A 13987-nucleotide genomic window follows, 5' to 3' on the forward strand; every position below is an offset into this window, starting at 1 on the left:
CTCGTGCTAGAAAAAAAAACTTCAAAATGTATCAGCATTTCTTATATGAGTAGCTTGAAGAGCCGTTTAGGTTTTTGAGTACTTGGAAGACAAAATAATGGTCAGTGATGGGGTTGGCGTGATCAGTCACTATTTTGACTGTCAGCAACTATATGTGTTGCAAAGGAAGGTCACGATGTACAAGTTAAAGTACAATAGGGCCGACACCCGAAAGCACTGAAAGTAGAGTTTGTATTATAAGAAACCCTATACCATAGGGAAACAAAGGGTTGGACCGGGGCATAGCCATGATTTTTTTCAGGCCAAACAATTCAACATTTGAATCTGGGTGGAATCAAACTGAACTTGAATCCAAGCAATATATTGTGCAACTAAAAATTTTCAATTTTTTCAATATAATTTTTTTTTCAATTGACTGGGGTGGGGCCATGGCCCAGACGGCCCCCGTCCCTCCGCCCCTAGGTGAGAGTTTTGTCTCTTTGCTGCACGGTGGGTCTCCTTGGTTCGCTCGAAAAGACTATGTGATGGAAAAAGAGAGGGTTAACAAACACAATGGCTTGAACAACAATGGTTTGAACAGCAAGTTGCATGGTGAGGCTAAGAGGGTGGAGCATAGGAGAGAGGAAAGAGGGTTGAAGAAGGGAGAAATGAACCAGTTAGGGATGAAGACTAGTAGAAAGAAGAGTTGTAGGGAATGTTCAAAATTTCCAATGATCATTGTGGACAGTAGCGGAGCTATTGTGGGGCTGGCATGGGCGCCTGCCCACGCTAGCCCAAGATAGCTTCGTGTGAAATGGAGCCTCACGCCCGTGTTGATGCCGGGTTGCCCATGCCAGAAATGGATCGGGTTCCATGAGCGATCCAGCTTCACAAAGAAACTTAAAACAGTCGGCCCGCCCATTACACCCAAACTCACCGAAACTCAGAAAGGGGAAGGCCGAAGGGGCGAAGCGCCGAAGCCACAAATGGCGAAGGGCAAGGCCGTAAGGGTGGCGGGCGCCAGATGATTCTTCAAGATGATTGAATCGTTTCTTCTTCAAATGTGTTGGGTTTTTTTCATTTTTTCCCCCTTTTGATTTTTGTGCTGAAGAACAGAAGAAGCGCCCAGTGGCTAGATCTCGATTGGGCGGCAGCAGCAAGCAGCCGACAGGGTGACGAGCGGCAGGTGATTCTTCTTCTTCTTCTTCTTGAATGATTGAAATTTGGATCGTTTCTTCTTCGAATGTGTTGGGTTTTTTTCATTTTCCCCCCTTCTGATTTTTGTAAGAACAAAAGAAGTGCGCGGTTGCCAGATCTCGATTCTAATTTCCCACATGATCAGTTGGTGGGTGCTTTGTTGAGTTGTTCCAGACTGGGGGACTCCTGGTATGGTATATCTTCTTAGTTCTCCCTCGTTTTTTTTTTGTTTGTCACTTTATTGCTTTTGTCTAATATGTGATATTCCGTTAGGGTGTTTTCAGAACACTTTAATCTGTTTTTGCTTTCTATAGATGGAAATGACTTATGATGGAGAAAATGACCTAAAGAAGAGTATCTCTTTTGCTGTTTTACATAGAGAAAATGTGCCTGCAGCCTACTGACTGTTGTAGTTGAACTCAAACAACGAAGTCTATCTATTCTTGTCCTTGCAAATTTTGTAATTCAAAGTTCCATAGTATGCCTCCTAAGGATCAAACCGATGCAAGCTCGAGTTGTTTTGTTTTTATCAACTTCATGGTTTCAGTTGGCAAATTCCCATGTGAGATTACAAACTAGCCAAATTCATAGTACATAAAGGAAAGTATCGGCATCCGTTTGGTTCATGACAGAGATATTTGATGGTCTTTTCACATTAGCTTGTTTTATCATTGGCTCCAATTGAGGAGGATTCGTTATTAGTTCTTAAACTGATGCGACGTTCATCTGGGAGGAGGAAATTTTTCGCTCTTTCTATGCAAGCTCCTTGATTCTTCTTTCTTCTATTGATCATCAGTGGTTGTATCAGTACAAAAATTGGAAGTTTGATTTCTTCGCGCCTTTAAATCCTTCTTTCATCTTATTCTTGAGGATTCCATGAACATATAGTTAATCTATCCTAGTTTTCATGGTTTGATGAATGTCTTGCCATTCAACATAGTGGAATGAGTGAACCCTTATACAAAATCATTGCTCTTTAAATATGAGTTCATTGTTGATTCAAACAAAGACCAACTTGCATGTGTTTTGTTTTTGTAATGAACAAGACAATTGATTAACAAAAGATGGCAAAGTTAAAGACTTTAACGAGAAGTTCTCCAAGATATTAAGCATATTAAGGTATATTGAAGTTGCAAATATGATATATGTTTGTTACATGCTTTAGTAGAAGATATTTGTTTAGGACAAGAAATAACTGAGACAAGCCAAAAGCCTGCAAATATGATGTATGTTTTTTTACATACTTTAGTAGAAGATATTTGTTTAGGACATGAGATAACTGAGACATGACAAAAGTCTGCAAATATGATGTATATTTTTTTATATGCTTGAGTAGAAAATATTTGTTTAGGATAGGAGATAACTGAGACAAGCCAAAAGTCTACAAATACGATGTATGTGTTTTTATTTTTACATGCTTTAGTAGAAGATAATTAAGACAAACCAAAAACCTGCACTTATGGTGATATTTTAACCAATGATGCAATTCCTGCATATGTCTCTTGTTGAGAACACTGCCACAAGAAAATTAAAGAAACAAAACTATGAAAACCACATGTTCTTTATATACTATTTTATTTTTATTTTATTTTTAATGAATAGGCATGGATAAGTTTGTGGTGAGAATGCCTACATCTGATAAACATTATTCAAAACGAGAAAAATCAAATTAAGAAAAGAAGGAGAATCAAGTGAAAAGCAAAATGATATAGAATTTGACGAAGCAGAGTTGCCTGCAGATCCTATGCTTCGTCCTTATATGTCAACTTATCATCCAAATGTTTAGGAAAGTATTCGCAGAGCTGATCTTCTGTGAGGCTCTTGTCAGCATCGTAATTGTGAATTTTAGCCCAACCATCAAAAGCGAAAGTTTAATCCAAAATGGTTTGATGAGTATAAGAATTGGTTGGAGTACAGTCCAAGCAAACATAAAGCATATTGTCAATATTGCTACCTTCTGACAAATTTGTTACAAAGGCATTTGTGTCTGATAGGTTTAACAATTGGAAAGAGAAGAAGAAATTTGATTTACATATTGGGGGCTCTAACAGTCATTATAATGTAGCACGAATGAAGTGTATAAGCTTAATACAACAAAGAAAACATATCAGTCCAATGCTTCATAAGTAAAGTGACCAACAATGACCAACAAAACAATGAACATCAAACTCATCTTTGGGCAATTGTCAATGTAATAGGATATTGTTAAGACAAAGATTACCATTTCGAGGGCATGATGAAAGTGAACCCTCTTTCAATAGAAGAAATTTTATCGAAATATTGAAATCATTTGCAAAGATTAGTAGCCAAATTAATAAAGTTGTATTGAAGAATGCTCTAGAGAATAACAAGCTCACATCTCCCGATATACAAAAAAGATATTATAAGAGTATGTGCAATAGAAACTACAAATGCTATTATGAAAGAAGCTTGGAGATACTTTTTTTTCTCTATTGCTTGATGATTCTCGAGATATCGATTAAAGAACAAATGACTATTGTATTATGATTTGTTAATGAAAAGGGTCAAGTAGTTGAGTGATTTCTTGCCCTTATACATGTGATTGAGACAAGTGCCATATCATTAAAAGCAGTGGCAGAAGTAACATTCTGCAAGCATGGATTGAGCATAGCAAGTTTGCACGGACAAGGTTATAATGGAGCAAGCAATATGAAATGTGCATTTAATGGACTAAAGACTCTTATATTAAATGAGAATGAGTCTGCATATTATATTCATTGTTTTGCACATCAACTCCAATTGGCACTAGTTGTTGTTGTTGAATATCATCCAGTAACTGAGTTCTTTTTTGAAATATTATCCAGATTGTCAAATTTTTTCTCTACTTCTTGTAAAAGGTCTGACCTTATTCGGGAAGCAGAATGCATGAGAATTGCTAAAGCACTTGAGTTAAGTGAACTTCAAACATGACGATGATTAAATCAAGAGATGAGTCTCAAACGACTTGGTGATACTTGCTGGAGTTCTCATTATGATGCCTGAGTCAATTTAGTCAACATGTATCCTTCTGTGATTAAGGTATTAGATTTTATTGCAGAAAATATAATTAAAGGAAAATGAGAGGCACTTGAATTGATATGTACCTTGCGAAATTTTGAATTTATATTTGACTTGCATTTGATGTATAAAGTTTTGGGGGTAACTGACACACTTTCACAAGCACTTCAACGAAAAGATCAAGATATTGTAAATGCTATGAATTTAGTTATTGTATAAAAAAGATGCCTTCAAGATTTGAGAGATAATGGTTGAGACTCTTTTATGAGTGAAATTTCTATATTTTGTAACAAATTTGATATATTTGAGCCTAATTTAGAGGAAATCTATACACCTAAATGACGACCCAGACGTGTACACGAAAGGATTACATTTTCGCATCATTATCGTATTAAAGTATTTTATGCCGTTATTGATATGCAACTTTAAGAGTTGAACAGTCGTTTCACTGAGGCAAATACAGAACTTCTTCTTTCAGTGGCATGTTTAAGTCCAAAGAATAACTTTTCTGCTTTTGACAAACATAAGTTGATTAGTCTTGCCGAGTTCTATCCTAAAGACTTCAATGAAGCAGATTTCTATAGACTTGAAATCAATTAAATGTATATCTTGAAGACATGAAAACCACTGAAGAGTTTTCAAATTTAAAATCTTTGACTGAGCTATCTGAAATGATGGTAACAACTGGAAAACACATAATATTTCTTCTGGTGTATTTGTTGATTAAATTAGCACTAACTTTACTAGTTGCAACTGCAAGTGTTGAGAGAGCATTTTCAGCTATGAACATTATCAAAACTAGACTTCGTAACAAGATGGGAGATGAATGAGTTAATGATGCTTTAGTCACTTACATCGAGAAAAACACATTTGATAGTATTAGTGATGAAGCAATCATGCATCGTTTTCAGAATATGAAAAACAAATGAGGCCACATGTAATTTTGTACATTACTATAGTTTTTTTGACTTGCTTTTTGTGGCCAATTGTAAACTTGTTTATAACTATAGTCATTTTATTTACTTTTTTATGCTAATTGTAAATTTGTTCATATTCATAGTCATCCAATTGACTATTTTGATGTCATTGGCCAATTGTAATTTTGTCCATAACACTAATGATATGATTTGCTTGTTGGGACCCATTGTAAGTTTGTTCATAACTATGATTATTTGCTTTATTTTAAAATAACATATATTTTAGTTTGATTATTTTTTTTCACATTAGTGCCCCATAGCCAAAAATTTCTGGCTCCGCCACTGATTGTGGACATAGAAAATTGAATAACAAAAGAATAAAAAAGTGAGAGAAAATGAGAGAAAGGGAGAGAGAGATTGGAGGGTGAAGAAGTGAGAAATATAGGGAAAGAAAAAAAATGATGAAGATTATGAGAAAGAAAAAAAAAGTTGACAAACAAAGAAATGAAAAACCAAGTGTTGTAGGGGGATGTACAAGGAACAAGGAACATATGAAAAGGATGGAGCTTATAAAGGAGCTTCAGGGACATGAAAAAATTTAAAGAAGCTGAGAATGGAGAATTAGGAAGAGTTGCACGGATAGAAGGGGAGGATGGAGATGAAAAGGGTGAAGAAGTGGGATTTTGGGATGGAGAAGAAGAAGACCAACGTGAGGATAAGAGGGTACCAATAAAAATAATCCATGGTAGGTTCTTTTGAAATATATATAGTTGATATCATGTAGGAAGTGGTTTATTTTGTCTTATTCAGTAAATCACTTAAAAATTATAGACAATGACTAGATGATAAATGTGATATAACTTTTCTTATACTTTGTGGTTGTTATGGAGTTGGGCCAGGGGAGGGAGGGGGTTCATTCATGACAATCATGAATAATTAACTCAAAGCGAGTTATGCAAATTAGGAAGTAATTTAATTTTGAGTTGGTTAATTTAAAGAAGTCAATAATTTTATGCTCAGTAGAGTAGCGGTGATGTAAACCAAGAAACATCAAACCAAATAAATCATTATACAAATGATTTGTAGGTCCATTGACAATTATTTACTTTTAAGTTAATATTTATTTAGAAACTTAGATAATAATTTATTGTGTCAACAACAACTATCGACATATGATGTTCTACTTGTAATATGTTTCACAAGTGAATCCTTTTAGGTTGTGCATAAAACACTCTATTATCTGATCAGTTAAACAATTACTAAAAAGAGCAACTAAGGATGATGCACTTTGGCTAGATTTCAAATAACAACTATTTTGAGGTCTACTTGATGAAGAAGAATGTTTTGTTGAAGAATGTTTTGATCAACATTTTCTAATTTAGAGATTCTAAGATCACTACGATGGTGAACAATATTCCAAGAATTATGGGTTTAAGGTAGTATAAAAATTGTGCTAAAAAAGACAAGAGATAAGTGTGCAACCCTCCTATGCATGACAATAAGAGAATTCATGATTGTAGACAAGTGCAAGGTGGCCCAGTTCATTGAAGACATTGAACAAGTGAATTGCCATGCATGGGGTGTCCTTATGCTCGCTCATTTATACACAAATATTTGTAATGGGTTTATGCCATGTCCACATCTATTTGAATCCAAGTAATTCCCAATGACAAAATTCATGATGATGAAGATCTCGTATATACAAGAGAAATGGTTGGGATGATCTATGTGGGCACATCAATGGAAGCTCATCAAGAAATAAATTATTATTTATTTTCTTGGACTACATAAAACAACAATTCATGATTGTAGATAAGTGCAAGCTGGCCCTGATTCATTGAAGACATTGAACAAGTAAATTGCTATGCATGGGGTGCTGCTATGTTCACTTGTACATAAATATTTGTCATGGGTTCATGCTGTCATTTGTTTGTACAACCTTCAAATAATTCTCAACAACAAAATTCATAAGGCTTGTAGACAAAGAAGAATTTAGGTATGTCATTCTACAAGAAATGGGTGCTCTAAGGCTGAAATTAATAACATTTGATAATAAATATAACAATTTGAACATGTAACTTAAATTGTCCAATGTAGTTTGCTACCCATTACACCATTCTATCAACAATGCACTTTTTGGGTTTCACAAAAGAGAGAGAAAGATTAACAATAAAGTTGTTGAATATATTGGTGTTCTAAGTGCTATAAACAGAAACATGATTGTCATAATAACTTGTTTGTTCTTTTGATGGGTTGTTCTTGAAAATGACTTGGTTGTTTTTTGCCATTTGTTTTTTTCCATTTTCTTACCAGCAACTTTTTGTGCACTATTCTTTTTTCTAGTAATTGTAATAATTTCTTAGCTTTCTTTTGATATATGTTGTTATATGTATTAATCTATTGGGTATCTACACTTGGGTGGTGCTTCTTCTGTGGGTTAAGGGTTGTAAAACCTTTAGAACTCACTTTTATTTTGTGACATTGTTTAGGTGGGTTGTTATAGATTGATGGTCAAGACAACTTTCCTAGTGCATCACTTGTTAATTTCTTCTTGTATTTATATGTTTCTTTACTTTTTGATGTCAAATCTACTAAATGCATAAGTTATATATGCATGAGGTTGTAATAAGAAGCTATTTGACACTTCTTATCTTCACATTAAGGACTTATGACTTGTATACAATATTTCTATCTTCTATGCTTTGTTCATCTTTCATAATAAGTGACGTAGATAATTCTCTAATGTTTCTTAATCAAGTGCTTTTGATATATATTGAATAAATTACCTTTGAAGTAGTATTTTTTTGCATGTATACTTGACTACTTTGTCATTAATATTGTAAGTAACATATGTTTCTTGCCCTTAAAAGATTCTTTGTCCTCCCATACCTGATGATACCTATAGAGATTTGTTTTTTGGATGCCTACTTATATGTTCTAATTTATAGCAGCTCCATTTTATGCAAATGCAGTTGAGGGGTACACATATTGTGGCTCACATTAATATTTTTATACACAAAATTGTGGGTGTAAGTTGAAGCATTTCACATTTTCTTTAAGTTCGTTGATAGTCTCCATTGTAAGCCATTCAAATGCAATTGAGGGATGCACATATTGTAGCTCACATTAACATTTTTATACCCAAAATTGTGGGTGTAAGTTGAAGCATTGGCATTTTTTTAAAGCTTATTTTGTTTAAGACCATTAATAAATAATTCATGTTGTTCTAAGAGACAAAAGATTAATAAAAAACAATCACAATTGACAACGCCATGACTCGAACTCGAATAAACTCATGATTGGGTAATCAGGTCAAAGAGTTGTCCAAACGACTCGACTAAGTTAGGTCACAAATTTTTATAATGCATTTTTTCTATAAATAAATTGTTGTGACTTCATGTTTGATCCTTTCATCAACTTACAATGACTAACATATAATATGAGTGTTTATGTATAATTAGTAAAATTTATGATATTTCACTATTCAAAAAATAAGAAACTTTAGTATTCATCAACACACAACAAAAAAAGAACATGCAATTAGTTGGTGATCCCAAGTAACTGATGAGCCTAACTCGCAACCTAGTAAATAGATGATTCTACCCAACTTGGCTGACTTGCAACAGGGATTAGAGAGTTTGTCAACTACGGCAACAATAAAAGAAATTTTCAGTGTATGATGATAATCTCAAATTTTTGTGTACTTATCATACCTATATATATGTAGTGTCTTTCGTTGCCAATGCTCATTTCCTTTTTATCTTCATCCAATCTTTGAAAACATATATTTTCTTTAAGGTTGTACATACAAAAAATTTGTTCCTATGAAAATTAAAAAGTGAGACTGTCTTTGCATTGGAGCATGTACATTCTAAGACTTTCGTTGAAGCATGTCTTTTAATTAAGTGTATACTTATGTTGTTTCCTATATTTTGGACAATGTGCTAACAAATATTTAACCATATGTGAGACAGTTGCAATTGCTATTAAATTTTGTCATTTGTTAATACAACTTTGGGGGTGTTTTGCATTTATTGCTTAAGCACATACCACAAGCAGTCACTCAAAAGTCTATGCAGTCTGTTGCACAAAAATGCACCACTCAAAATGGAACTCTGGGGTGATGGTCTATGTCTAAACACTGCAAACATGATCATGGATGAGTATTAATCATTGTTTTGTAGAAAACAAGAGCATTATTAAAATCTATTTGTAGCATATCAATCTTCATTTACTTGCATCACATTATAGAAACAAGGGTCCAGGCTTAATTTCTTCTACAAATAATCAACTAACATATTTCACTATTTTTCATGGTCTTTGTCTTCTTTCTCCTCAGGTGGTCCTTTAATTCATGCATATGAATAGAAAATTTTCACAATCATTATCTATGTTTACAAAGGGATTACAAGTCTTCGTTAGTACAATGTTAGCCTTTCAATACTTTAACATATTAGACATACTTAGAGATACCAAATTATTGTTATGATCACGTAAGAAGGTATACACATTGTATTTCCCATTGGGAAGCAATGTTATCACCATTCTTGCTTGACAATCATATCTTGAATTTGGCTTCCACAATATTAAATTTCCACTTAGCTTCTTTTGACCTTCTTCAGAACAAATCTGTCTCGACTGACACAATGTGCACATTTATCCAAAACTCATTTCTAACATTGAAATCATGCTCAAGAGCATAAACATTATAAAATTGTACGTGTTTGCCTCATTATCGAATGACATTCCTATTATTGGATACAAGGGTCAACAATATTGTTAGTGCTTGCACCTGCATCACAAAAACAGCGGTAGAAAAGACCATTCTATTCACCTTTCTTATCGCTGGGAATACTAACTTCAGGCTCATTATTTATATAATCACCAAAACATTTTCATATGCAGGACTAGAGTTAGGTACATCATTCATCCAGATGTTATTTTCGTGATTAGAACTTTCAAAACTAATTGAGATACCTTCATCACTGCTGCCATATTTTTCACTACTACCAAAAGATATGGGTATCACTAGTAAAACACATCATACTACATGCATACCCAAAATGAAGTTATTTGAGTGGATAAAGTCCACAATATTTTTTTTACCAAAATGCATGTGACAACTGAACAACAATGATTAATTGCACATGACCAACTATTAATGTAAAATAAAGCTGCAGTGACTTACCAAATAAAATAAAGTTCAACTAATGAGTTACCACTTCAATATATATATATATATATATATATATATATATATATATATATATATATATATATATATATATATATATATATATATATATAGATGATAAGTAAAGCAGTCTAATGAGCTGTTATATAGAAATTTGAGTTATACCTTTTGGTGACCACCAACTAACGCATACGCATACGATGACGATGATTTAGCGAACACGCATTTGACTATGTACACGGTGAGATACCGAGATGACATACGACACCAATTTGTGATATGATCTTTGAACTTTTCCGCCGCGTTCCTTAAACTCTATCATCTTGAAGTAATTTCCAATGCAATGGATCAATTCCACCATGGCAGGCTAATAGACAGAAAATATTATCCCCATGGAATATCTTACAAGAACTACTGCTCGCATAGGTAAAAGCATGGGACAAGGGTTGTAACGTGAATCACGTTGCACGAGTTTGACTTTAAAAATCCACGGATAATATTTCTTGGGCCGCCCTCTTCATTTTTTACCAATAGGAGAGGAGGAATGGCCGGAGAGCTCGACAACGCAGCGCCGGTGGGTCAACAATTTCGAGCTCTTCTCCACAAAAGAGATTGGCCGCCGCAGGAGACGGGGAATCATCACGCGGAACTTTCGCTGCATGAAGACGACGTTGATTGGGAATGCAGGCCGTCGGCGTCCTTTTCCCTTCTGATCTCTCTCTCTCTCCGTGGGAGAAACCTTGACTGCAGAGTCTCCATCCCTGTAAGGACGTGTATCTGAAGTCATAGGGCACAGGTAGCGAGCTTTCCACGAGAGAGGGAGGGTTGACTGAGATGTTCTGGCAAAGGGTTCATTCCATCTGATTGGTGCCCGTCAACTCCCATTCTCTCTCTCTCTCTCTCTCTCTCTCACACAGACGCTGCCCTACCATCCCATTCTCGTCGCTTTCCCATATCTCAGATCTACACCGCTCTTTTGCAGATCTGAGACCAAAAAATATCCGGCAGGAAAACCACGGAGTTTCTTTCCTTCTCTCTGTATTCTCCCTCCCCCTCCGAGGAGGACAAAGAAGGGAGAGAAGCATGACTATGGGGGAGACAATAGGGAGGCCAACAATGGGTTATCCCCATGGCCGATACGAGCGGGTGACGGCTTCGGGCAGTGAGGACCACCGGAGCCCCGTGGAGGAAAGGAGCAGCACCAGCAGCAGCAGGAAGTATGTTTTCGCTTGTGCCGTCTTTGCCTCTCTCAATTCTGTTCTCCTTGGATACGGTATGGTTTCCCTGTTTTCTGTTCTCCGTTTCCATCTCTTCCATCTTTCTACAACCCCAATCGTCTTGTCTGTGGTTCTTTCCACTGATTAAAACCAAGAGGAATCAGAATGAGGCCATACCTCCTGTGAATCTATTTCTCTATCCCCCATTTCCAATTGCTTGCTTTTTTAGGAAATTAGAGCCCCCCTTTCTGATGAAGACTTTTTCTATGGTGAAAATTACACGATCTTCTTGTAGTTCTCCTTGCTGTTTCTTACGATCTGGCCGTCCCCTTTTTTGGTTTCTCAAGTGAAGGATCTCCCTTGTTGTGTCTAATTTGCGCCATGTTGCAGATGTTGGCGTGATGAGTGGAGCAATCCTTTTCATACAAGAAGATCTGAAGATTACGGAGGTACAGGAGGAGGTCCTGGTTGGGTGCTTGAGCATTGTCTCTCTACTTGGAAGCCTCGCCGGCGGCAGAACATCAGATGCCATCGGCCGGAAGTGGACAATGGGCCTCGCCGCCATTGTCTTCCAGTCAGGGGCAGCCCTCATGGCTCTTGCTCCCTCCTTCGGCCTTCTCATGGCGGGCAGGCTCTTGGCTGGGATTGGCATTGGCTTCGGCGTCATGATCGCTCCCGTATACATTGCAGAGATATCTCCCGCCATTACCAGAGGGGCACTCACCTCCTTCCCTGAGATCTTCATAAATCTGGGAATTCTCCTCGGTTACGTCTCCAATTATTGCTTCTCTAGTCTGCCTGCCCACTTGAGCTGGAGGGTTATGCTCGCTGTCGGCATCCTCCCCTCCGTGTTCATCGCAGCTGCATTGTTCATAATCCCCGAGTCCCCTCGATGGTTAGTTATGCAAGGTCGCTCTGAAGAAGCGAAATGGGTGTTGACAAGGATCACGGAGAGGGAGGAGGAAGTGGAAGAGAGGTTGGCGGAGATTAAGAAAGCTGCAGAAGCTGGCTGTGCCGACGGCAAGGATCAGGATAAGGCCATCTGGGCCGAGCTACTGAGGCCTTCCCTTCCCCTGCGCCGGATGCTGATCACGGGACTTGGGATCCAGAGCTTTCAGCAGATCACCGGCATCGATGCGACCGTCTACTACAGCCCCACCATCTTCAAAGCCGCAGGCATAACCGGAAACAAAGCACTCATCGGTGCAACTGTTGCTGTCGGCTTCACAAAGACTATGTTCATCTTGGTGGCCATTTGCCTCATCGACAGGGTAGGGAGAAAGCCGCTGCTGTATGTCAGCACAATCGGCATGACCACTTGCCTTTTCTGTCTGGGCCTTACGTTGACGTTCATGGGCAGCGGCCATGAACCTAAAGGAGGAGGAGCTGTTGGTATTGCCATAGCCGTCTTGGCCGTCTGCGGAAACGTCGCCTTCTTCTCTGTGGGCATTGGACCAGTCTGCTGGGTCCTGACTTCTGAGATCTTCCCTCTGAGGCTCCGAGCACAAGCGGCGGCACTTGGTGCCGTAGGAAACAGAGTATGCAGTGGCTTGGTAGCCATGTCCTTCCTCTCCGTCTCTCGTATCATCTCTGTAGGTGGTACCTTCTTCGCCTTCTCTGTGATCTCGGCCTTGTCTGTCGTGTTCGTCTATACTTGTGTTCCAGAGACGAAAGGGAAAACTCTGGAACAGATCGAAATGCTTTTCCAACACGGGGATAGAGAGTGGCAAAAAGTTGAAATTGAGCTCGGTGATGCTGAGCACTTGGTTGAGAAATAATGATGAGTAACAGCTGAGGAAGATCCTGCAACAAGAGTTAAAGTAGGGCCTCGAATACCTGCCTACTGGTTAGAGCATCTTCTGGGGTTCTACAGGCGATTCACCCCCCTGTACTTTTAGCTACAGGGGTTCTTCACCTGGAGATGACCTTCTTTTTTGTGAAATGCCCATCATCACATCTGGGTTGCAAATTTGCATTTCCCAATATAATCTAGTTAGGGAAGTATAGATCAATATTGTTTATGAATGCAAGTTTGATCCATGCACTGTAGAAAAACATTTTTTAAGAAACATGCCCACTTCAGCTTTCTTGTGTCATAGTGGGAGGAAAAAAAAAGAATATTAATGAAACATGAATAAACATGTTAGAGGCACCTTATGCTCTCTCTTTTCCTTTTATATTTAAGTTGGCTCATTCACTGTGAGTATTCTTTAATTTGATGTTCAATAGAAATGTTTACTGGTATGTATCAATACGATGCTTGTTGCATGTGATGGCCTCCCTTCAGGTTTTGTCTTTTCAGCCCTTTTTCAAGGTTTTTTTTTTATACTTCAATGAATAGCTTCAGGTGGGCAGAGACCTAGTAGTACATTTCCACGAAAAAATAATACGGAAAATGGCCAAATAAAACAATTTAATTAAGTAATTAATTAAATCTGTAGTTTAATTAATTAATTAAATCTGCA

General features: G+C 37.2%; 1 protein-coding gene across 2 annotated transcripts; it reads left to right on the forward strand.

The window, feature by feature from the left end:
• Positions 1–10831: 10831 nt before the first annotated feature.
• Positions 10832–13776, forward strand: LOC116245883 (probable polyol transporter 4). Of its 2 annotated transcripts, XM_031617480.2 has the most exons (3): positions 10832–11101; positions 11288–11578; positions 11913–13776. In XM_031617480.2, the coding sequence occupies exons 2-3, from the start codon at positions 11389–11391 to the stop codon at positions 13298–13300; spliced, it is 1578 nt and encodes a 525-aa protein (XP_031473340.1). In that variant the 5' UTR covers positions 10832–11101; positions 11288–11388; the 3' UTR covers positions 13301–13776. The 2 variants fall into 2 exon arrangements, with proteins under 2 accessions (XP_031473340.1, XP_031473341.1); XM_031617481.2 differs by having other exon boundaries at positions 10832–11522.
• Positions 13777–13987: the final 211 nt, after the last annotated feature.

The sequence above is a fragment of the Nymphaea colorata genome, chromosome 1 (assembly GCF_008831285.2).
Source record: "Nymphaea colorata isolate Beijing-Zhang1983 chromosome 1, ASM883128v2, whole genome shotgun sequence".
Taxonomy (NCBI): Eukaryota; Viridiplantae; Streptophyta; class Magnoliopsida; order Nymphaeales; family Nymphaeaceae; genus Nymphaea; species Nymphaea colorata.